The 26,731-nt window shown below is 38.7% G+C and overlaps 1 protein-coding gene across 10 annotated transcripts in view; it reads left to right on the plus strand.

Moving 5' to 3' along the window:
• The window catches only part of LOC117428103 (unconventional myosin-IXAa-like), a 167,117-nt gene that overhangs the window by 77,868 nt on the left and 62,518 nt on the right, over positions 1-26,731 (plus strand). For 6 of the 10 annotated variants that reach the window (XM_058994964.1, XM_058994969.1, XM_058994972.1 and 3 more), the window contains exons 3-9: positions 5,592-5,686; positions 6,644-6,706; positions 10,619-10,718; positions 13,189-13,242; positions 16,553-16,653; positions 16,992-17,118; positions 24,018-24,107. In XM_058994964.1, the coding sequence (XP_058850947.1) occupies positions 5,592-5,686; positions 6,644-6,706; positions 10,619-10,718; positions 13,189-13,242; positions 16,553-16,653; positions 16,992-17,118; positions 24,018-24,107 (630 nt within the window). The remainder of the gene's footprint in view (positions 1-5,591; positions 5,687-6,643; positions 6,707-10,618; positions 10,719-13,188; positions 13,243-16,552; positions 16,654-16,991; positions 17,119-24,017; positions 24,108-26,731) is intronic. The other 4 variants (XM_058994967.1, XM_058994973.1, XM_058994968.1 and 1 more) reach the window with 2 other exon arrangements.

Genomic DNA, 26,731 nt, shown 5'->3' on the forward strand with positions numbered 1-26,731 from the left:
CTGATAACTAGATTGAAATTATCACTCATTGCCAGCATTTGATTGAAAGGCATATTTGTTTTAGAAAATCAAAGAAACTTGGTAATACTTAAAACAGGCTACTTGCAGAGATAAAAAAAAAAAATGAAAATGTACATGTGTGGAGTTATAAAAGTAGGGTGATCGGGTTCAAAGCCAAATTATGCAGCAGAACTTGGCTCATTACTATAGGGCTGACGCAATGAAGAAGTAAAAACTGGGAACATAACATTTTGAAGGTGCTATTGTTGACCTTGCCTAACATGACAAGCACTGAAGGAGAACGTTTAATCCATTTTATAAGTTTATAAACTCTTGTAGGCTCTGTGCTGTACTGTGAGGCTGATTTTCATAAAATGATAGCACAAGCAGTACACTGCATGTTGAATATGTGGACTTCGTATTTACATGTATAATCCCATGGCTGTAAATCTACATTTTAATAGATTTAAATGGTTTCTGTGAAGCAGTCATTTACCATTATTAACCGTCATACACATTTTCAATAATGTGTATTTATAGTCATCTTTAAATACTTTAATTTAATTGATCGAATACAGTATTCAAATACAATAGTTTACAATGTATTAAGATCCTCATTGCACTGTGCAGTTATATATATACAGGGGATCCCAACATAGTACAGTGCTCTGCCATATTAACATGAGCACCCCCAAAAATAGTGTTATCTGAAATACAGCACGCCCTCGCTCTAATGAACCTGTTGGGGTCCAAGCCTTTTGTTTCTTATATTAAGGGGTTTGTTATAACGAAAGGACAATCCAAAAAGAACGATAAACTGTTGGAGTAAATTAATGAGATTGTGAATAAAAAGTAGAATTTATACCTGTTCATCTCATGCATGCAGTATTCTGCCTTTGCTTTATCCTATTTGTTAAAGAATTAAAACGCAGTGGAAAAAAAGCAAAAATCCTGATTTTGAAGCTGAACTTTTATTCAAAACCAATCTAGGAATCGTTTCAAAGTGCACCTAATCTTCATCCAACATGCAAGAATCCCAAACTGATCTTTTATTCCAAATCAACCCAACATGAAAAGTCAATGTGAATGAACTGCAGTCAAAACTCATGGAAAAATCTGGGCCAGAGTTTAATACAGAATCTCATTGATTCCATGACCTGCACGGGTTCAGGCCCTGCATGATGTAAAAGGCCAAGCTACCAGATGCTGATGTGTTTGTTTCTGCTCAGTTTTGTACTTTGTTGTGTCACAGTTTGGTATAATAAATGACCCCTCTGTTTCAAGACTGCTCATTTTAATATGGCATGGTAATGATTTGCTTCCTAGAATGACAATCCCCATTTGAAATGGGTTCTCTGTAATTGCATACTTTCCCAGCACATGTTTAAAATGACCTGATGCTGTTACTGTAACTCATCTGGAGTCGCATGAGTATGAAAAAGAGAATGTCGACAATGTGGCAGTTAACCAATGACTGATAACAATCTGCGGAGGAGCTTTGAGCCTTTATATTGTATATTAAAGGTCTTTTTTGTCCCAGCAGTAATTGCACAATGTTGTTCCAGGTTTTCTTCTGATTCATAAGCAGCCCTACAGTTTTATTGAAAGATTTGGGATTAAAGAGGATTCAAGGTTTTCCCACAATACTTCACATCGCCCAAGGACTGAATTGCATCAGAAATCTTTTGCGTGACTGTGTGTTCTTGTTTGTCATTTAATCGTAATTGTATGAACCAATATCAGAGAGTTTCAGTAAAACATCCCACTGGTGTTCTTGATGGGAAATGATGATCGTGCCTGGGTGCTGATGCATTCTGTTTGGTTAGGAAGGCTGTAACCAAACTGAGGAGAGATCTTCAGAAAAGGCTTTCTTTTCATGGTGGTTGAATGCATTTACATGAGAGCGATGTGAACTTCCCTCGAATATCTATATTATATGTTGGGTTGTGTTTTTTATGAATAGACTGTTTGTTTGTTTTAGTGAACAACTTCAGCTATTTTTTTTTTACAAACTATGAGAATGTGAATTACAGCAGTTATGGGAATATAAAGATTAGCTACTGTAATACTTTGCATAAAAACATATTGCAGCCCCGTTCTTAGAGTTTTGTGAATAGGAATTGCCGATGTGTCTGCTACGGATTACTAGCAGTGTTCGGTTTTACAAACAGACTGTTGTACTCCCAGGGAAGCTCTTTTAGCTCTTCCGGGCTTTGCAAAACCATTCAAATATTAGGCTAGAGAAGTTTTTTCATAAAAATGTTTCTTCACAGTGTATGATGAACTACATAACTGAACATGTTCCGTATTCCTCTTTACAGGGACTCTACAGATTGCATTGCAGAGAAGCAGATTAGGGTACGGGGTGAGCGCAAGGTTTTTAGCCCTGCTCAATATTTATTGAACCATTGATCTCAAACAGCGAGTGCCTGAGGCTTTCTCTGCGTGACCCTGAATATCAACACACATGGGGGGAATTAGGGCTGCAGCACGCTGGCACTGTTTAGAGTGCGTCTGCCTGCCTTTCATCTCTTGCCAATGGCAATATTGACCTATTCCAGTTCATTTAGATATACGGCCTGTGTCCTAACCAGCGGGCTGTATGTTGCTGTGAGTGGCAGAGAGTGGTAATTGTTAAAACACAGCCTTCGTCTCTCCTGTGGGCAATCGGTATTAGCACACACAGAGCTCCTCTTCCACCACTGACTGGGATGCTTTGGGTATTTCCAAAAATGCTATTCCGTGATGTTTTGCTGCAGAATCATAAAAATAAGTTTAATGAAAAATGTTCTTGTCACTTCATATTTCTTTTAATGTCATGTAGTTCATGTTTTCTCTAGTCGCGCAGAATACTTTTTTTTTTTTTTTTTGCTCTTGCGTCGTGCAAGTCTACTTTGCTAGGTAAGAAGAAAGGTAAAGTGCCTTTTTTAAGTGGATTTGCCAAAAGTTACAGTGCCTGGGTATAACCCATTTTGAATCCATTGTTTTAAAGTTCAGGACTGAAGCATTGAGTTTTAATGCAAGTTCCATTTGTTTGTATACAAAAAGCAAATGGATTATGTTCACCACACTTAAAGTATAATTCAAGCTTTTAACAAAATATTATCATACCTCAGAATGTTTTTTTTTTTTTTTCTTGGTGTATCTAAATCCAATCCATCTGCTTCTCATCATTTTAGATTACACAGTCATATCAGTCTGGGGCTGTATACACCTTGCATTCTGCCTTAGTCTTGTGTGATTTTGAAGTGAAGAAGTTATTTGTGTATTCTGTACTTTACTGTAAACTGTATTGCCTTGAACAAGGGCAGGGAGGAAGGTCATTGGAACAGCCTGTTCTCAGACAGTGATTTCTAGACGTGGTGTTGTGGAAACATACATGAAATGAAGTTCTCCTGGTCTCAGCCTGGTTCTCATCAACTAGAACTAAAATAAAACTGACATGAAAACTGTACAGTAGTGTTTGGAGTGCATCACGACTTTGTGATTTTGCTGCTGCAGTCACAATTCAGTGTAAAACTGTACAAGATTATGGTACATTTTTTGTAAAAATGATAAAGTAACATGTTTAAAAATACAAACGGGAACAAGCAGTCGTGTTGCAAGCAGTTTGTTTTTGGATTTTTGTGGCCCTGTGAATAACTCTTAAAACTGGGAGTTTATTTCCTCTGAATCATAACTTCCTTTACATTGAAACTGAGTGTTTCTCAGCTCAGACAGACGGTTTAGCTTTGCCCACTGAAATTAAACTTAATGGGTTATGCAAAGCTTGTGGTGCTGTTTTTTATTTTTCATTTATTTCTCACAGCTGTGACGACCATCTGAGGTATCGAATACTATAACGTGCCTAATGCCAGTGTAAAAGGGCGAGCAGCCCTGTACATTGATTTGTTTATTTTAGTTTAGAACGGAGTCCCCTCCGTCCCTGTGCAGTGTATTTTGTATTTGTTTTGTATTTTGATTTTATTATTGTATGCATGACGGCGAGCGCCGTATGTTTTGTTATTGTTTTGTTTAGTGACGACGTAGCCGTTTGTTTATTTTATACTGTTTGGTAGCGTGGATGGGAAGCCCCATCCACATGGTATTTAAAAAAACTCGTGCAGAAGGTGGCCATCTCCCGAATTAATTAGGTGATTTAATTTGTTGCTAATCGGGAGATGGTCACCTGTTATAAAAGCCTGCAGCTGTCGGCACTCGGGGTGGGGTGTTGGAAGGAGAGAGCGAGAGAGAGGATTAAAACGAAACAAAAATTAAACTCCAGGAACAGTGAAGGCAATTGCTCAGCCTGACCTGGGTTTTGTTTATTACTTTTGTGTTCGAGGTTTGTTTATGTTTAAACCTTTTATTTTTGCTCCGGGAGCAAGTGTTTTTTGTTTAAATATGTATTTTATTTTTGTTAGTTGCTAAGTAAAAACGGCACAGCCTTTACCTGCAGTACTTTCCTGGTGTCAGTATTTTTCCTTCCTGCTTCTGCCTGACGTCACCGCCCAGTCAACCTGTCACAGCCAGCAAACCACCCTTCTGTAAATTGCATTGAATTGCATACACAGTATCATTTTATTTCTTTACACTTTAAGAGCAATAATATGTGTCTGGATTTGGAGAAAGTCAATTACTACTACTACTACTAATGATAATAAAATTATATATATAATTATATGGTAGTGGACAAAAAAATTGAAACACCAGGGTAAATGAGGGACACCAAGTATATTGAAAGCAAGGGCTTCCACACAGGTGTGGCTCATGTGTTAATTAAGCAAATATCATCCCAGCATGCTTAGGGTCATGTATAAAAATGCTGGACAGGCCTGGTTGCCTATAATTATGTGTCTAAGATGATGTCAGCATGAAACTCCGAGGCAAAGACATCATCAGCAAAGGGCAACAGTGGGCGGAAGCGCATACTCCAGGATCGTGATATCTGTGCATTAATTCGAATTGCAAGGCAAAACAGGCGAGCAACTGCAGATCAATTGACTGCAAATTTCAACCTGGGGCGCGAGCATTAAGCTTGCTCCTACCTATGGTGTTCTCTATGTCACCTGTAAAAGTGGCATGCACTACTTAAATGTATGTATATTAATTATTGAACTGATAATGCATTCTCAGAACTGGAACTTGTACTACATAGAGATTATATAGTTAAGGTTCATCTTACTTAAGTTTTGTGACATTTATTGTAAAGCTCTTGAATGTACGTAGCCTAAGTCTGGTATGCACTGTACATTACCAGACGTACTGTATCTTTTAATTGTTGACTTTGTGTCGTTAAAATAAACCAGTGCAATACAAACATATTCCGATATCTATCAGCATGTTCCGATATCTATCAGCATGTTCCGATATGTATCAGCATGTTCCGATATCTATCAGCATGTTCCGATATGTATCTTTTGCCACCTGACCTGCGTACGTACAATATATTGCACACATACCGACGCCATTACGTGGAGGGCTCTGCAAAGCATCTGAATGTATGCTGATGAAAGCGGAGAAAAGAAAATGTTAATACCTGAAGTATATTTAACCCCTATTTAATCTGATTGAATCTTTTCTGACCCACACTTTTTTTTGTTTCTTAACAGGCATTTGGAAACGCAAAGACGGCTCACAATAACAACTCCAGCAGGTTTGGCAAGTTCATTCAAGTGAATTACCATGAGACCGGCACAGTCAGGGGGTAAGTGGAGGGAGCTTTCTCATCTAGGACTGTGTGTGTGTTATAGTGGAGGAGCTTTCTCATCTAGGACTGTGTGTGTTATAGTGGAGGAGCTTTCTCATCTAGGACTGTGTGTGTGTTATAGTGGAGGAGCTTTCTCATCTAGGACTGTGTGTGTTATAGTGGAGGGAGCTTTCTCATCTAGGACTGTGTGTGTTTTAGTGGAGGAAGCTTTCTCATGTAGGACTGTGTGTGTGTTATAGTGGAGGAGCTTTCTCATCTAGGACTGTGTGTGTTATAGTGGAGGGAGCTTTCTCATCTAGGACTGTGTGTGTTATAGTGGAGGAGCTTTCTCATGTAGGACTGTGTGTGTTATAGTGGAGGAGCTTTCTCATCTAGGACTGTGTGTGTGTTATAGTGGAGGAGCTTTCTCATCTAGGACTGTGTGTGTGTTATAGTGGAGGAGCTTTCTCATCTAGGACTGTGTGTTATGTATAAATTGTTGTAGTAGTAGCTACATACCTAGCAGTGCAGTGTGGTATATTCTGATAAACACACAGATACATAGTGGTACATAGATGGTAACAAACTGGTTCATAGGATGCATTCAGACTTGTGGGTTGATGTTTTTCAAACTGAGTGTGGTTTGGTTTATTTTGGAAGCATATGTGAATGCTACAAAATAACTTGGACCCTTTCAGAGTTTGTTTTTATCCTTCTTAGAGTTAGTTTCCAAGTAACTTCAGTTCTGTTTGTTTAGAAATTAACCATATGTGAAAAGGCCCATACATACATACACACATACATAAACACATAGCTACACAGAGGTATTGATAACTGTTAGTAGCAGAACAAATGACCTTTCATTAAAGGTGTCTAAGAAGTTGTTTCAGTTGAGAGCTTACAGTATAGGAGTGTATTCTTGTGTTCATAACAAAAGCTCCCCAAAGGATGATCAATGTGTCTTATATTTTCTAGAGCTTACGTAGAGAAATATTTGCTGGAAAAATCAAGACTGGTCTATCAGGAGCACAATGAAAGGTAAGATACAAATGTATTGGTTTGTATTGGCTTTCTGTCAGTTTTATACTGGGCAAAGCTCAAACCAGTACTCTGAAGCAAAAAAAAAAAAAAACAGAACCTTTTTACCAAAGGTTTGGGTTGTTGCTTGTTATGAGATGATTATGGTAGAGATATTCTACCATATCGACCTGTCCTGGCAAATTAGGGCGTTAACTGAAGGCCTAGAAAAAAATGACACCTCTCTGCGTGTCAAGAGATGTTGGAGTGATTTGGCAAATAACATTAGATTTAGTTGGTATTAACGTCTACCTTGTGGAGAAAAAAAATATAAAGCTTTGGTGGGATTCTTGGTAAATTTGTTTTGCTCAAATCAATTGACAACCTGCCTGTATAACTTTGGTTATTTGCCTTTTGTTCTGAGCTTTAACACGAAGTAGTTGCTAATGCCACCTTATTTATTTTTATATAAGGAGCGGTTGTCAGTTCTGTTGATGCAATATGCAGTTATAATCCATTTATCATTTTCCTCTACATTTGTTTACCTGTCTGTGCACTTGTCAGGACAATACTGACTAGGACTGAACATGCTTCCTCATTGTATTCAATCATGTGACAATGTAGCTTCTCAGCTTGGCTGGTCCCACCTACTCAGTGCGGGCGAGCAGAGTTAAAACGTCACATGGTTTAAATGCAGTGAGGAAGCTGGTTAAATGCTAGGCAGTTACAATTTTCCAGATGAGCTCAAAGCAAGTTCAAAGCCAGGTAAATCAAGATTATTATAAATGTTTAGGCAACAGGACCCAGAACCAATGATAACAAAGGTCATAAAAACACAAGGGAAATGTGGAAGTACAATGACATTTGAAGCTCTTTAACATTTACCATTTGGAGGAATTTTTGAAAAGCCTTTTTTTAATTTAGCTTATCTTTGTCAAATTGCTCCACAGGTGATGGTACCTTTTTGTTCCTTCAGTGTACAGTGCTCTGTGATGCCTTGCAATCCGTGCCAGTCTGTAAATCTTGTTTAAAGTGCTAAACCTGTGCTACTGACTTTCTCTTCCAACGTCAAACAGTTTAGCGTCAGCGTTTAAAAAACATGATTTTAAAGCGACTAATTGAACAGGATCTGTTAAGAATGTTTAAATAGCCCGATACCTTGGAATTTGTAGTTCCCTTTTCAGGTGCAAAAGGTTATTCCATTACTGATGTGGGATACAGGCTACAGAGAGGTATATCCCAATCGGTAACGGATAGCATTTCTGTTTCAGGGAACCAGGGTTATGATATATAACCCAATGATGTATGTGTCGGTGCATATATTAAAAGTACAATGTTTGTATTTTGGTAAATCCAGGTTGCATGTAATCCCAATATTAATAAAGGTGGTCTTTCTGGAATATTGTATTCTATAGTATTATGATTTAGCCGTACAAAAATATATGTGCCTTAGGAAATCAGTCCTAATGCATGTACTGGTGCTGGACAAAAAGCTAAATGCTCCTGCCATTGCACAGTGAATAGGCTGTGTTCCCATCACAGGGCAGACAGGATGGCACTGATTTGACAAGGAGTTTATACTGTTCTGCAGGGATACGTGATCTGCAGTCTGTAATTCCTGCAGGGATTAGGGAAGCTGACGATGAAAATCGGTAACAATCTGGTCTCCAGAATAGCTATCTTATAGTTACCACTTTCGGCACTTTTTAAATACAGTATGTGTCTGTACTTGAGGGATATGACTGCTTTGTTTTAACTGGCAATACATTTTGTGTTTTATTTGCTGAAAAGTAGACATAGGGAAGGTTTTTCTTATTTTAGATTTGTATATAGATACTGTCATTTTTAATACAGCTAAGAAACAACCGGTAGAAGTTCGGGGAAGTAGATCACCTGTAACTGTTTTGAATGTGTGCATCAAGTACTGAATCAATATATTGTTGTATTGCAGGTTTTATTGATTTTAAAGGGAATACTTACAGTACATTAGCCCAAATTAACGAAATGTTAAATACGGCATCAGATTATGAACATCACCTGAAAGTACTGGCTAAACTGGTTTATACACATTCAATTTCAGAAATAGGTATTGTAATATGTTCCTGACATTTTAATTATTCTTTCAATAGCATTGGTGCAGATAAAAAAAAAAAAAAAAAAAACTCCTGAAGCAATTAGGTGACTGAATCCCTGAAGCTTTCCTACTCTCGTTAAGATTTTTAATAGACTTCTCTCAAGGTCACAAAACCAGTTCAAAGTTTTTATCTACTCAAACTTTTAGTGCTTAGAAAGGAATTTACCTAACCCTTTAAGAAATTGAGGTCATCAAGGTTTCATTTTCTATATTGGTTTCCCTGTTTGCATTAGCAACTTAACAACATTGGACACTACCTCTTCCTGCTAGCATTGCACATTTAAGGTATAGCCTCACTCACTCCGACAGACCATCAGGCTGTCACTACCAATACTGCCTTGCTCAGGCGCATGCTCAGATGGGTATCTTGACCACTGTGTGCTGGAGCCTAGTATTCGTTTCCACCAGCCACTGTGGGGATTATTATCATTAAGTTTGCTTAAACCTACATTTATTAAGCTTTTTCTAGACGATAAAATGACTTTTGTTTTTTCTCCATTTACCCCACGAGGTTACATTTTTATGACTTTGACCCTTGACATATTTTCCTGTTTTGTGCCGTGCTGTGTGCTCAGTCAACCTGAGAATGCATTATTAACCATTGACCGGAGACCTGAATGACTGTTTGCAGAAGGAGGGCAATCCTTGGAACAGCGTGATGATTGAGAATGGTGTTCAGAACGGGTGAAGCTGACACACAGCACAGGATGTAATAAATATGTAATGCCTACTGCAGTATTTAAAAACTATCTCTGTAATAAGGTGATCAATGTCAATGTTGTTAAGGCTTTTTTAAAGACTGCAATTGCACCTTGGTACACAGTGGGTTGTTTCAATGGAATCTCGGTGTAGTAGAAAGAGGTTCAATCTTAATAAATAAATAAATAAATAAATAAATAAACACCCCAAACCACAAAGGGTTAAACCCCAAACCAGATGGGACCAATAATCTCGGGGAATAGAAGGGTATTCATACAGGGTCTTGTTATTAAGACTTATAGCTATCCGCAGTGTTTCTATCTTCACTCGCATGGTGGAACTCCCTTGGGGAGAGGCAGCCCGACTGCAGCTGCAGGCTCCCCTGCAGGCTCCCCTGCAGCTGCTGGCTGACCTTTCCTCTGCATTACAGCACGACAACTCAATACAATTAGACTCCACTTTTTAAATATAAATCTCGCTGCACTGCTCTGAATTGGGTTAAAGATATTCATAGTACAGGAACACTTTTTAGTCCAATCAGTGTCTACAAACCTAGTTTAACTCGATACTCTATTGATTTTCTAGAACAATAGCACTGGCTATTGTCAGATACAGAGCCAACGGGCACCATGTGTTCTTCCCCTCCCAACTTGGCGAGCACAGCTCAATCCTTACCTGAACACTATTTAGCCGTGGGCCTATCTCAAACATAGACTGCTAATTGTGCTGTGGTCTGTGTTGTGATGTGGACTAATAATATCATTCACAGAAAACGGCAAACTGCCTTGTCAAAACACATCCTGTTTGAATTGAAAGCTATTGTTTCAGGATATGTATTGTATTTCAGTACCTTCTGATGAATGTCCCATTATAGTAGCCCAGGTAGGTTATTTGGTAGCTACTGTGTAAGGAAGTGAATCTGTAATCTCTCCACAGTAATAACTGAAGGAGAAGTGATCCTGTATTAAAACAAGAAGCAACAGCAATAAATACGTGCAGTTAAACACAACCCAGTATTTAAGCACAACAGAGTATTTTTAAGTCTCTGTATTCTCCAAGTGTCTCTCAGTGACTCATGTTTGTTTATTTTGTATTTTAAGGAACTACCATGTTTTTTACTACCTGCTGGCAGGAGCGAGTGAAGAGGAGAGGACGGCGTTCCACCTTAAACAGCCTGAGGAGTACCATTATCTCAATCAGGTGCGGGCTTGTGAGAAGAGGAGTTCCCTAATCTAGCACTAACATCTTATTACTTATATGCAGCATTAGACGTGTGCTGCTGAGCCATCAACTAATGATAGTTGAACACTGTCAATAGGTTTTTGTAATCACCACAGTCCTTGATTATGCACACTGGAAGTATGTCAATGAGTGCCTGTATACACATGCTTGACATACATATATCTGAATGTCCCCCACTTGTTTAGAGCATTTTATATACTTTCAGAGATCGCTTAAATGTAGATAGGTTGTTATTCAGGTAGGCATCCTTCATCAATGAAAAAATGAGAAAATAGCATTACATGCACTTTAAAGCTTACCCATCTGCCAGCAGAGGCTATGGTATTAAAAGGCAATACTATTAAATTGAATTGACAACAGAACTGGCAGAAGACACAGGTGTTGTTGTCCATCAGCCAGTTCTGTTGTCAGTTCAACGCTTGTCTTCTTTCTATTCCTTAAGGATATTATCTTCAAGTATTGCTCATCCTTGTTAGACAGCTTTTTGGGTCTTCCAGTCCTGGGTTTGTCAATTACAGATGATGTTTCTCTGTACTTGTAGATTATGCTTCGGATACCACACCTTGAAAATCAAGTGATGCAAGCTATTTCACTCAATGTTTTTCCTTCTTTATGCAAGTCAAGGTTGTTATAATAGTAGAAAACACTAGTGGAGACTTTGAGTAAATTGCTGATTCTCATAATACATTAGAGTAGAAAAATGCAACATGTCTATATATATAGCTGATTTCAGCCAGTTGCTGTGAATTACCATGAATATAGATCACAGTCGTACTCTTCCAGGGTGGATCTGCAGATACTTATTCAACACATGATCTCATTTCATACAGAATACTGGTGTTTGCTGGGAGATGCAGCTACAGTACTTAATCTTTAGTGTTGGCCAAGGTTACAGTTACAACACTTGACCACAAGTGGCGCTGTCTGCTAAGCATGTAACCCATATGATTGTAATATGAAAACAACAGGTTAGGGTCATCAGGGAATCATCCTGCTGCTTAGTTTAAACCTAGACCACCTGGAAACAATTGCTGCAGTGCAGTGAAGCATTTCCTGGTTGTGCTCTAAAATTACCAAGATGAACGTGTGTTTTACTACTTTTATGTTCACTTTTTTTGTATTTTTATTAAAGTGGGCGACCTAAATGCTTTGTTAGTAAAATGTATTTTCTGAGAGGAATGAAATGATGGTATAAAACTAGCAAAAAAGTAACTTGGTTATAGGAAATAGCAGTAACATTTTTATTCTAAGTAGTTTCTGGCTATAACATGACCTGTGTTCATCTCTGAAAATGTACTTTTGCATAGAACCAATTTACTTTGATGTAGCTGATATAGCAGTCAAGGATGCTGCTTACAATAGACACATGTTGAGAGTCAAATTGACCTGCTGCAGACCAGTCGTTTTGAGCAGGATAACAGGAAGCATGCAAAGGAAACACATTCCATTCTTCATTACTCCCATTCCTTTCACAAGCATTGTATATTCCACATGCCATAACCTAGATCCACTCAGCATAATCTCAACCACTGGAGAATTTAAGAAGCTGATTACAATAACATTAGTGTGCTGTACAATCGGCCTACTTTTTCAAGCTTTCTTTCTGTAATACTGGTATATAGTTAGAATGTATGGTTGGTGTATAAAGCTGTTGCTTGCTGCCTGTCCTTTTAATTCAGGAAGACATCTGGCAAGCCTGCAAACCAGGGTCTCTGGCGTATAACTTCATGCATGCTGTACAGCGGCATTGCTGCATGACTGACTCCATGCATGTCCCTCAGAGTGTTTAACAGAGTAGCAAAGAAACTGACTGCAATCCATTAAAACAGACAACACAAGGGCAAGGGACAGGAAATGACCAAACACAGTGAAACCTCAATTAACCGGTCACTGCGTATTCAAGGGTCCTCTCTCATTCACTTGCATTTCAAAATAATCATCTGTTCTGGGTAGCAAGTGCAGCTGGCTGCTTAGTGCAGGATTTATTTATTTATTTTGCTTACAGTGCTTATCACCACTTAGGCTGTACAACACAGCATATTTACAATACATTATAACCAGAATAAGGTGTAACTATTATAGATTGGTGTTATACACTACACATTTTAATTCTAATGGGTTTACTTTTTATAAATGATATATACATTAAATAGACCCCCATATTTTAAATATTTCACCGTCTCAAGATTCATGTTTTTAGTGTTTCTAATGAGCAGGTTATTTCCCATAGTAAATTAAACTGCATATCTAATTGTCTTATTAGCTAATTGGCTTTTGATTTGTATGTGCTCTCAGGCGACTCGAATGCAGGCTGGCCATGTGCTTGCTGCTGTAGCTGCTAGTTTATTAATTGCATGCTCCATCCTTTCATTTGAGTGAGAGTCTTGTGTTGGTGAATGCTGCCTAACCCCATTTGCCTTACTTACAGATGACAAAGAAACCCCTTCGACTGCACTGGGAAAATTACTATGAATCCGAGCTGGTTAGTATTCATATCAGCGTGTGCTACTCAGAGCACACGAGCACCAAAAAGTCCAGATCATTATTATTTTTTTAATATTTAATGTCAAACTCAAATCCCAGGTCCTGCAACTTTTTGGTCATTTTGTTTTGTCGTACGGTATGCATACAGTACTAGTCCTGCATGTTTAGTAGAAATAGCATGTGTCCTGTGAAAGGTCTCCAACACTCTCCTCGAATAGAAAAGTGACAGTGATCTCAGGAACAAAATTACAAACTTGTGCCGACTAGTGGACTTATTCGATTATTTTAACTTTGATTATTTGACTCAACCATACTGTACTGTTGCTAGCTAACCAGCACATGAAATACCACATGAAATTGTACAGTATCAGTCAACCGTTATGTTACACTCATTAAGACCCACAGTTATGCAGCCTCCTAATGTGTTTGTTCTATAAATACAACACAGGTTACCAGTGGATAAATGTATGAAATAGTCCAATGCATTAGGAAGCGAACAAAAACTAGCCTAATGAGTTCAATAAACCAGTTCTATAAAACATATCCTTAATATAGCAGATTCAGCTCATACAGCAGTGACTTTCTAATAAAAATTATAAATAGTTGCACTTCATTATGCAGTAATTAAACATCATAATAAAGCCTACACTTAATACTGTGTGGTGTGCAGGCGGAGTCAGACAGTCACTGGGTAATCCACAGGGAACATTGCATTGGCTCTGGCGCTCCTATCGGGATGGGAAGAAAAATCGACCGGCTCTGTCCTCACTGAGCTACAGCAGCCCCTACTGGCCAGGCAAATTGGTCCTCCAGGGGCCGGTAGCTTGCCATGTCTTGGGTGGAGACATTTGGCTTGGTTGTGAGATTGGAGGACATTCACTGACCTTACAGTTCTTCTGAGCTGTGATTGGACAATTTAAATTGAGGAGAAAAAAGTTAGTCTGAAAGTACTGCAATATATTGGAAGAAAATGACCAAAAAGGACACCCCTCCCCTCCTTTATTTATTTATTTATTTATTTATTTATTTATTTTTATGATTTGTTTTTTTTCCTCTATATTTGTTGATATTGAGGTTTAGTAGGGGTGGCTTGCCTGTCTGTTTCTGTTTACTGTAGCATGCAGATTTATAACTCCAGATTTCAATCTGTACATGCCTGGTCATCTAGCTGTTCTGACTTAAACACTAACCTTGACAAATCATACAGACTCATTCACTAAAAAAGAACACAAGGTAAGAGTTATTGCTGAATCTTTATCTGACAATAGACTCGCATGTCGGCGCAATGGGTTTCAGTAATATAAATTCAGCGGCACAGTGTGTTAACGGTCCTTTCTTTAATAACTTGATGGTCTATGCTCTTATGGTTGTCTGATGTAAATCCTCATGGTTTTGCTGCTTCTTACTATTTGTTTTACTTACCTGTCATAGTGTTTAAGAATATAAACACAATGCAGTGACATTCCTGGTTATTAATGCTCAAATTTCACTTGCTGTCTGTATCAGTATTGGTGCGGATTTCCTCTGTTTGTTCAGAATCATTATTGCTGTCAACTTCTTCTTTTCTCTCAGTACTTTAAGGTCCATTTATAAGTCACATCCTCATTGAAACCTATTAGCAGCAACTACACTTATAATTTCACTGTGATCTCGCACTCAGAATGTTAATGACAAAGCATTATACTTGTTTAAACCACAAAAGGTTCTATAGAAACAGATCAAATACGTTAATATCAGGGTGTCGTCTGTTTTTTATTTGGGTGAAATAACTTTAATAATATGTTTAAGTGTTTGCTGGCTCGCTTCCATCACAGGCCTGACACAGCCAAGAGTGCAAGAGAAATACAGAGGTAGTCACTGAACATTTATAAACATACATAGCAATCATCACTTGACCTGCACCAGGCTCGTGATCACATGACCAGACTGTGTATTCTCTCGCACAAAGCTATTAAAGATGCCCCTTGTCAAACCCTATCTAAAACCTCTTATTAGTATGAATTACTAATCCCATACTACAATCGAAATGTCATTCATATGCAGATGCTAGTCATATTTCTGAATAATTACAGTGCCCTCTCAATGTAAAACTCTTTGATTTGATTTCAAATGTAATTTTATCATGCTGCAATATAACCTTCATCCTACACGTATTTAGAAGGAAGGTTAATAGACATTCTCATAAGAAGTATTAGAATGCTAGGTGCTGTTTGATAAGCTGGTTATATGCATATGAGCAGCTGCACTCTGAACATAGAGCAGAAGCATGGAAATGGCAAAGAAATCCCACTATCCACTCCACAATGCTGGCTGTGTCTATATTGCATCATCCTACATTTGTTAGTCATGCTTAATTGGGTTTACCACTACAGTATGTTGGTGTTGCTCTTACATTTTTATTAGATCATTTCATGACACAAGTTGCTATTTTTAATGTTGGATTGCATCCACTGTTTTCGGTTTTGAATCGGCTCCACTACAGTAAACAAACGGCTTCTCTTGTTTTGTTTTTTTTTATCTCACTTTTTATTGCATATCCCAGACACTCTTCCTTGCACTTGATTTAGAACATATTGACATCTTTATTTTATAAACGGCTCTGCCATATTAAGGCGATTTAGATAATAAAGGATCGCTGATTCCAGACTGTTAGGTACGATATTTATTTTTATAAGTGACTTCAGTGCAAATACTTTGACATGCAAAGCAATGCTGTACCCTGTTCATTTTATATGTGCAAATTAATTTCATTTGGTTTATTCTGCAGCATTCAGTTCATTTTTTTTTAGTGTAAATGTAACAAATGCCGTGAGTCAGTGTTTGACGTGGTTCTCTTAATTAGGTTCAATTTTTAGCTAATGAGTTCTCAAAAAACACGAGTGGTTGAATTTGTTGATACAAGAATATGCTTTTAATTGCTGTTGCAATAATCACGTCAACCACTTTTTAATGGCTTTCAAATGATCTTGTGTGTAGCATCCCATATTACTGTAATAATCTTGGATTCGTCCGTTGATGACCTGAATTGGTGACCTACTGAAATTGATGCTGGTCTGGAAATGGTGTAAACCATAGAGGAGCGGCAAAACCTAATGCTGTCCATGAAATTGGTGGAATTGGAAAATACATTAAAATGAAGGGGAGCAGTGCCCCCTTACATACAGTACTGTCTTGCAAGCATTCTTCAGTTCAGTAACAGTATGTGAAACACATTTCGAAGGAAATCTCATTTGAATAGATTTTGATCCAGTTAAGACGTCACTCTTTGTTTTTTGCTGTTGCTGATTAATCCCTGTTGTTGAAACTAGCAGGACTGTTTCACGGTGGAGGGGGAGGATCTGAAGCACGACTTTGAGCGATTGCAGCTGGCCATGGAGATGGTGGGGTTCCTGCCTGCAACTCGTAAACAGTGAGTCCCAACGAGAATGTGCAGCTCAGCTAGCAGGCTCTAATAGAAGCAAATGAAAGCTCTCTGAGAGTTGAGTTAACTAGGCTGTGTTGTAGGGCTGCTTAAGACAAACACATCAGCCATTTAATAAACCATTACATTAGCCATTACTTGCATTACATAACATTCAGTGAATTTAGTGACAGATATTTTATAAGGCAACACAGGAAATGGTGTATTAAAGACCGTAATCACAACGCACCCACACAGCCAGCCTGTATCTCTATTCATGGTGCTACAGTCTGGTACTCCTGCACTGGAAGTGTGATATTAACTGGAATTCTGCTTCTGTTTCACAGGATCTTCTCCTTGTTGTCTGCAATCCTGCACTTAGGGAATATCCGTTACAAGAAGAAAACCTATCGGGATGACTCCATTGATATCTGTAACCCTGAGGCACTGCCAGTCGTGTCGAAGTTGCTAGAGGTATGAGCTTCATGCTGTTAAGATTGTTGTAATTGTTGCAACATGTCCTTGCTGGGTACAGTACAAAGAATCTTATGGCTGGCCTAAAAAAAAAAAAAAAAAAAATTCTGAAGTGTAATCCTTAAAAAATAGCATGCAGCCTTCACCAACTGCAAAACGTATCCTCGGGAACTTACAGATAGTTACAGTCTGCCCATTCCTCCCTGCCACAAAAAACAAACTGCAAATAAGATAGATTAAACAACATCATACAAAACAACTTTATCATAGATGTATGGTAAAGTTTAAGATACAGCCTCTCGAACACATTTCAGCATATTAGTACATGCTAACTTCTTCTTTTTACAACGGCTGGGAAAATAGCAGTTATGTTTTTAGCAGGCGGTGCCAGGCACCAGACTACCTAGAATTTAGGCTACCCCCTGAGTTGACTTTTTTAGCACGGGTGAGACATATACTGTAACCAAACTTACATCACTGTAAAACAAAAAAACATCAGCAGACAAGATATGGCCGTGGAGGTTTTAAAAATAAAATATATAATAAAAGACAAACGTTAATTGCCGGAAAGTTTTCCTTATTTGGTTCCTTATTTGAATTTCCAGTGGTACTTGTTTTTCATGCCTGGCAGAGCATTGATAGGCATTGTATTGATTTGGCAATGTTACAGTACCTCACATTGCTGGTCTTGCACATATTCTTTCAACCACACAATGTCCAGTATGTGCTGTGCTGTGCTGTGCTGTGCTGTGCTGTGCTGTGAAGCAGCACTCAGACCCTGCAGTCTGGCTGTTGGATCTCACTAAGCAGCGTTGCTGGGAGGCTGGGTGACCAACAATGAGTGGAGGCAGCGATCCCAAGTTAACTGTTGACAAGGTAACTGTTAACATGGAGGAGTAGAGTTTCCACTAGAATGGTTATTATGCAGAGTGACAAGCAGTACAGAGGCACTGTACTCTGTGGTACTCTCTCGTTTTATTTGGCATTGGTACCAGGCAGTAAATCCATTATCACATGCACTTCAAAGTTAACTTACTATCTGGTATTGAATCCACAGATTATGTTGATAATTAAAACACGTGTCTGTTGTTTTGTAGCCCAGTACTGCAGAGGGTGATCTAGGTTTTACCCTGAAATGAAACCAGGAAAGACTTAAGCGACTTCCATGAAAACATGTTGGCACATGGATGTGACATTGAGGTCAACACAAGTCTGGTGCACATGATCAGAATGAACGTCTGCCTGTTCAGATGTCCCACAGATTGCATCCATCTTGTACATACAGGGCGAGTCATCATTCGTGCAACATTGTCATTTTGCATGGCTTTGCAGTGTCGACATTCTCGAACAGCCTTCTCGTGGGCAAATGGTGCTTCTCAGAGTGTCTCTGTCAGACATGTTTCCTTTCCTACACGTACCCTCCAGTTTTCCCCCGACAACAAAGTTGTATGAATTCTGAATCGCTCTGTATAACAGCCACAATAGTTTCCTCTGCTGTTTGATAAGGTATGAATTGTATTTCTACATCACCTTTAAAGGTTTGGTAATGAGTTATTAGAATAGTTCCTGAGTACAGGATACATTTTTATGATTTATCATATCAATACACATTGTGCAGGTTGTCTCTTATTATAAGAAACATCATTTCGCACAGTTTGAGCAGCAAGAACCTCACCACTACACAAAGTATTAATGTACACTTGTAATGTATATTTGTCTTCAAAGCCTAATTGTCGTTTTGACTCGGTTAAGTATAGTCCTGTGCATCAGGTATTCGGACCCCATCCTTATGTGAAGCACAGGTGTGGTCCTTATTATCTGCTGCACAGGAAGTGAATCTACTGTATAGTGTGGTGAATAACTACAGTAAACAACAACAAAAGAATCCTGAAACCTGATCACAAAATTGACTTCTGTAGTTTTTAAATCCAGTCTTTAAAAAAAGTTCCAATGGTTCCTGACCAATAGTTTAAAAAAATAATAGTAATCCCTGCAAATCCCTCAGATCAGCTAGAATACTTAAGATATGACAAGTTGTATGCCTATAGATGGAGAATATTTTCCAAAGTTTCTATAACACAAGTATTCATTTTGCATGCAACATATAATTTAATGATTATAATTATGTGATGCATTTGCCGCAATTACTAAGTCATAGGCTGTTTTTTTTTTTTTTTGGTTTGGTCTTTTAACCGTGGAAAGATTTTCGCTATCTGCTCATGGGGTAGCTGTATGCATTGGTTTAAAGATTTGCATGAACACTGGGACAGATTTATAAAGGATTTTCCAAATATGTCCTTTGCTCTAGTATTAGTAAAAAATAATTTTAAAAAGTCCATTGGCATGGAGATTTAAGGGGACTGCATAACCAACCAACTAGATTTTTTTAAATTCCAAATAAATAACTAAACTTAGACCAAAATATTGTAATGCAGTAGTGCTCCCCCTTTTATAACACTATAGTGGGGAGCCATAGCTACAAGACCATGCTGTTTGTGTTCCACCTTATAACAAGTATGAAGGTGCTAGTGGACTGGCATTATGAGGCATGTGGGAGCTACCACCATGCCGCTACAGTATATAACTGGTTCTGCAGTATAAAGGGCCGGCTTATATAGGGGGAGCATTGTAAACCACTCACCTTTTACAGGAACGTAGTGTATTTTGAGTCACTGGTGTTCTTCATTTAATCCTCATGAAATGTGTTAATTGTGCAACAAGTTTCAAAGGCTTTGCCACTTAATGTGACACTTGTATATACTATTCCTATTTCTATCTGTTCAGCTGTATGAAACTGTGTCTGAATGTGTGGGCAGCTACTGAGAGCATGCAAGTTGGACCATTAATAAGTTTCATGAAGTTTCAATGAAATAGTCAACCCAATACAAGTTCCTCTAAAACTTTGAATAGTTCACTGAACCCTATCTATACACCAGCTCTTGAATATGCCCCTACTTCATTTTGACTTGATGAATAGACTTGCAGTATGTGAACATTTTGTCACACTTCAGATGGTTCACTAAAAAGGTATGAAAACAGTATTCTGTCGCTTTTCAACCTGTGCATTATACTGTACGTCCTGTCTGTTCATTTACCTTTTGATCCACATTCAGATGACTTCTAGTTCCCCTTTCACTCCTCCAGCTCTGGTCATCCAGCTCTCTGATCAAGAAGAATCAAGGGCTGTCTGGCTTCAGGTTCCCAGAGCAGTCATTGGCTTCACTCTCTGCTGGAGCACAGATGAACAAAGTGACATTCCATTTGCTGCAAATATGCTTTAGGATAGGGTTATTGGCACGCCAGTAAAAGGCAGCCTGGATTTTAATGAATACGACTCAACAATTATTTTAACTAAGAAAACGTATTTTATAGAGCACAATAGTACTGTATTAGCTGGATTAAGCAAGTAATAGGTGAGATACTGGAATAAAATGCAGTACTTTATAGTTTTGAGGATCTTCTGTCTGTAGGAACATGTTTTTATAACATGCTAGACTTTTTCTGAAAAATATTCTTAGATGGCAGATTACACTGCATTATCGTGATTGGTTTCAAAGTCCAGGTGGACAACTCGTGTGAGATTTAAAATCCAAAAAACGGATTAGTGATTGAATCTGCGTCATTCAGTTTTTATAATTCTATGGAACAGAATAAGGTTTTAGCAAAAGAGCATATTGGTTTTGCTTGTATCTTTTTAAAGCAAAAGTGTGAATCTGCCATGAACATACCCCCCATTTACAAGGAGTCAACCATACATTCCTCTTTCCCATGAGCTACTGTTGCTATCTGCCACCATTCGATGCTCTACTTGCATGCTTTGTCCATGTGAACCATAAAAAGGTATATTAAAATAAACTACTATGCCAAAAATGAACTAAAATACAGTTGAAGCCTGAGGTATATTCACCTTAAAACACTTGTACAGATTTAAAACATTTAAGTAAAAATGTGAGTGGGGCTGGTCATAATTTGACACCATACAAAATGGCAAGCAGTCATACTGTGGTTTCCAAAGTGGTACAACTGCACAGGTTACAATGACTCAGTAGACCCTGTCCTGATTTTAATCTTCTAATGGAGGAAATGGGCTGATATAGATCTGAGTTTAGGTTCTTATCTGCAAGGCAGTGACAGAGCGGTGTTCATGTCAAACAGCAGTGCGAGTGCGGAACAGAATGTGTGGGGCTGCATCGCCATTTCTGACAAAGGCGGACAGCACAAGTTTGACTTCTTTGGTCAATCATTAAAACCTGTTTCTGTTGCCTTTTATGGGTATTGACTCTGGCGTCCCATTTCAAGCTGAATCAGGAACTGCAGTTAAATTGGACAATATGAAATAAAAAAATAAAAACATTTTTATCATCAGTAAAACTAAATTCCAAAGACCTGACTTGTAATAAAAAGCAGCTCGAGGGTACAAACAGATTTCTGCACCGAGTACACATGTTTAAATCTCTTTCAGCTTGGGTTATTAGCCAAATCTGAAAATAATCTGCGTCCAAAATCTGCTCTGATTACTGTAAGTATGATTCAATCTAAGGGCAGAAGTGCAAGTAATAGGATAATGTTACCACACAGTTTTGCTTTGATGCTGGACCAGCCGTGTGAGTTAAACTAGTTAAACTGCAGTCAGATTCCCAGAACTATGCGAGTGCCACGTACGTTTTTAAAATTCAATTTTTTTTTTTTTCTGGTGTTTGTGATCTGTATTCCAGACCTCAGTATGAAATTATGGTACCAAAACCGGTGCATGGATACCATTCTGTGATTTCAGAAATGTCAATAACAGGGATGATATTTGAAGTTATTTGACATCAAGTCTTTTTATGCCTCATACTTGTTTTCTGTCCACCTTACATCAAAGCCAAATGCTGTGTAATGCAGGTTTACTTATCCCAAACTGGAGATGAAATCCCCTGCAACTGGGGTATTATTATTATTATTATTATTATTATTTATTTCTTAGCAGACGCCCTTATCCAGGGCGACTTACAATCGTAAGCAAATACATTTCAAGTCTTACAATACAAGTAATACAATAAGAGCAAGAAATACAATAACTTTTGTTCAAGCAAAGTACAAGTGTGACAAACCACAATTCAATAATACAGCACATAATAGTGATAGTTACATCAGGATATGATTAAATAGTGATAGTTACATCAGGATATGATTAAATACAAAGTACTACAGATTACAGTATTCTGAAGTACAGGATTAAATGCAGTAAAATAGGGGGCAGATAAGAGCAAAATAAAGCACATTTACATGAAGGGTGATAGTGTCCCAGGATACAAACAGAGGAGTTCTACAGGTGCTGTTTGAAGAGGTGAGTCTTAAGGAGGCGCCAGAATGTGGTCAGGGACTGGGCAGTCCTGACATCTGTAGGAAGGTCATTCCACCACTGCGGAGCAAGGGTGGAGAAGGAGCGGGCTCTGGAGGCAGGGGAGCGTAGCGGAGGTAGAGCTAGTCTTCTAGTGCAGGCGGAGAGGTCGAGTGGGGGTGTAGGGAGAGATGAGGGTCTAGAGGTAGCTGGGTGCAGTCTGGTCAAGGCATCTGTAGGCTAGTACAAGAGTCTTGAACTGGATGCGAGCGGTGATCGGGAGCCAGTGGAGCGAGCGGAGTAGTGGAGTAGCGTGGGCGAAGCGAGGCAGAGAGAACACCAGGCGGGCAGCAGAGTTCTGGATGAGCTGGAGCCGGACCGGTGGCGGACGCAGGGAGGCCAGCCAGGAGGGAGTTGCAGTAGTCTAGGTAGTGGAGGGGGTCATACTTGTATGCATGTCACACTTCACGTGTTTCCATATATCCTGAAGAACCGTGTATCCTAGTTATCATGAAACTTGGTATTAATAGTATTTAGCATAAATTATTGAGTGTCTATCTGTTTCTGAGCATCTGTCCATATGTTTGTCACATGAGCAGTCTCAATTGTAAACAGTAATCAGAGCATTGGGTGTTGACACTCCGCACAGGCACGCTCATTTAATGCACACAAGCGCTGATACTAGGGTATCAGCAATGGTAGCCCTAGTGTCACATTTAATAAAGAAAACAAAACAAAGCTAAAAAGATACTTCCCGCTCCAGGAACCTACTACTCTACGCAAAACATCTCTACCCTCTCAACATCCCCTAAACTGACCTACATCTGGGCTCCCAGAGTCACGGCCTTCTCACGGCGACTCCTGCCTCTTCAAACAGCTTTTTTCAAACGACCTCAGCTGGGCAATGCCTTCACGAGCACCGTCTTGGAGTGGAAGGGTTTCGTGTAGCAGTTCTTTGGAACAGACGCTCTCCTCCTTGATGTAAACACAGTGCCAGATTTCTCTCTGTGTAGTAATGGCGGTGCAGTAGCTGTAGCGCAGACGCTTTTTGAGCTCTGAGCAGCATCCCTGGGCACACCCCCAGCCAATCCAGACCTCCCGATCAGCTCAGTGCCAGACGAGCCAAACTGCTCAATTAGTTCCTTAGCAACGCGTCTCCTGTTGCGTCCCAACTGCTTCCATAAAAGCACACATGCGCTCAAGAACCAGCGACGGGGTCTCCCTGTCACAAACACATAAGGAAAATGTTGAAACTTAAATTGAAAAACCTTATGTGAAGATTAGCATCCGCATAGCAACACAGAGTCATTCTGCCACTGGATTTGAAATGCGGTAACATTGAATAAGAAAATGTTTCCATGCTTTGTTGTGTAAATATACATGATGTATATTTTTATTTTTATTTTTTTTATTATTATTTTTTTTTCTTTTTAAATATGTCATTGATAAATTCTAAAGTATGTGAGCTCGTTTTGAAACTGGGCTTACTGGTATACTGTAAGAGGACACCCTTATTGAATTAATGTACTGTACATTTAAAAAGCCCTTTAAACTAGCATGGTTTTGTTTTTCACAGGTGAAGGAAGAGATGCTGTTTGACGCTCTCACTACCAGGAAGACGGTGACAGTGGGGGAGAGGCTCATCGTGCCCTATAGGCTTTCTGAGGTAAGAGATGTTCAAAGACTTTACGTTTGAACTTGTTGCAGTACTGTATTGTTTACTGTCTATGACCCCCAAGCCACATATGGAAGTAACTTTATTGTGAAAGGCACACTGTCCGAATGATAATGAAGGAGCATGAATGCTAGAATTGGCAGACCTTGAAAGTCTGTTACTGTGATTCAATCCTTTGCACAACAGAATGGGATACTATACTTCAATACATTCTGTTAATCAACATTCATAGAAGTACTACTGTAAAAAAAGAGATATTTGACAAACGTTTTCAACAGAAGTCTTTATCAATGTGATGAGATATATTCATCTGTACTGCATAGATCTTGTGATGCCTTAGTTTTAAGTATGCACTGCAGCTGATCCACAACTTTTAAGCACTAATTGAAGACATTGATAAACTAAACGTAAACGTTTTTTAGCTTTTACCTGTTTTCTGAAGATTGTTGTAATTCTTGCTGAAGGTTATATTTAAAAAAATGTCATAACTGTCATTTCATAATTGATAGATTGCATTTTCAGGTTGTAGGAGCTTCAGGATTTCCGCATCGGTGCCTTTTTAAATGTGGTACAGATGTAATAAATATATGTATTGCAACTGCAATATAATCTATGAGGTTTTGCAAGAGCAACGGTGATATGTAATGCCCTGTGATTTACTGATTAACACAGTGCCAAAGATAAGCAAACTGAAAAATAAAATAGATTGATGGGGCTCTGGCTGACGCGGTGGTTATTTTGAACTTGTAGGTTTATTTTGAACTTGTAGGTGGCTGTCTTTTGTATTCAAACCTTGGGCATTAGTTCAGAACTGAGATGTGGAATTAACAGTGTGTCTGCAGGGAAGACATAACGCAGACCTGGCTCAGGCCCTTTCTCTATACAACAGCTGGAATGAGGGGAAACTATTTGTGGCAGGCTGGTTTAGTGCTCAGATAGATTGCAAATTTGTAGCAACAGATGTTTTAAGTATCTTCTGCATTGCGCATTGGGATTTCGAGGGAACACTGTCACCCTCCAGATCTGTAATCTTATGTTATAAAGTTAACGAGTTACATAAAGGAGTTCTGCCAAACTCTAGCATGGAGCATAGTTTGGAAAAGAAAAGTGGATTGTACCACAGATAAATATCTTGTCAAGTTATTTTATGTCCCTAACTAATGGGGTAACATTAATGCATACATTATGTCTATAACAGATCATTGTGAAACATTTTGGACATTTTGTTGGACAGATTTTTGAGGGTTTCAGAATATAGGTCAAGGAGGCTGGTTATTGGCAACAGCTTGTTTGATTTTGATGAAACTATGCATGGATATTTTATTATGTTATGATATTCTACAAGCTGTAATGTAGGTCATGATATCATGGTGACCTACTATTTCATGGCTAATGTGGTGTTTCTGTACCCGAATATTAGGTAGACTTTCTGGATTAGAGTAATTTTCAAAGCTCCTTACATTGAAAAACCACAGCTATTTCACCTTCAGATGCTGATTCATAATTTCAGTGCTGTGGAAGCTAGTTGTTCATGGAAAACTAACCTGTTTGTGTGAGGTAATTATACAAAGCTTCAACCAGTACAGTGTCATATCTCAGACACCATTAGAGACTTTTCCATGGTTTTATTAGCCAGACAAGCCAAATGTGCTGGTGCCCTCTTGAATGTGTTCCTCTGTGCTTAAAGACATTTCACACCTGAAAGAAATACAAATAACTGATATTAGTAATTATACCCTGTAGTTTAGAGCAGTGTGCAATATTTTATGTCAGATTGCTGGTACCTGATGACTTCAGTAACTTGTGCAAACGGTATTATCTTTTCAAAGGAATTAGAAACTTTTGTCCCACCCCTATCGACTTGTTAATGTCAACAGCCTCCTGATCTCTGAGGAAGTATTTCTAGAATGTGATGCCGATTTTGCAGTTCCTATGGGTCTTTTCTTCAGCGACGTCACACCCAAGAAAGTGCAGAAATCCTGGTTTTACCACCTTTCACTTCCCTACTCGTCAACGTCTTCATCACTCAGCAGAACACTTTCACGAATAAGCAAATTTCATTTCCCTGCTGCCAGTTCAGCAGTACGAGATGATCGGTAATCTTTGCATGAAGGTTTGTGACTGGAGCAACCCCCAGCCTCTATACTTTACAAACAGCAGAGTTGCCTTTCCAGTGGCCTCTCCGTTTCTCAGAATTCCTTTGGCTCTTTGAGATTTGGCTCGTGACCCAGAAGCCTAAGCGTGTTTATAGAAGATCTAAGGCCAGCACGTATTGCTGTACTCCAGCCCAGCCCTTGTCGGTGTGTTCCAAAGAGCGCCATTTAGAAACTTCTCTGCTTCATCTGTTTATAAGAAAGCGTTGCGCTAGGAGGATTTAGTTTGGATCAGTCTTCATGAAAACAAACAGAAAAAACAGTTTGTGAAAATTCATAACCCAGGGAAAGCTTACTCTGCTGCTTTTACAGCACATGTTTCAACTACAGCTGAGCTGTTGACCATTCTTTAGGAATCGCCTGGATGGATTATGCAATTTTTGTAATAATAGATTTGAGGAGTTGATGCTGTTTATTAGATTAGTTGTGATATATGTATAGTAGATAACCGTGATTAAATAA

The sequence above is a fragment of the Acipenser ruthenus genome, chromosome 21 (genome assembly GCF_902713425.1).
Source record: "Acipenser ruthenus chromosome 21, fAciRut3.2 maternal haplotype, whole genome shotgun sequence".
NCBI classification, from domain to species: domain Eukaryota; kingdom Metazoa; phylum Chordata; class Actinopteri; order Acipenseriformes; family Acipenseridae; genus Acipenser; species Acipenser ruthenus.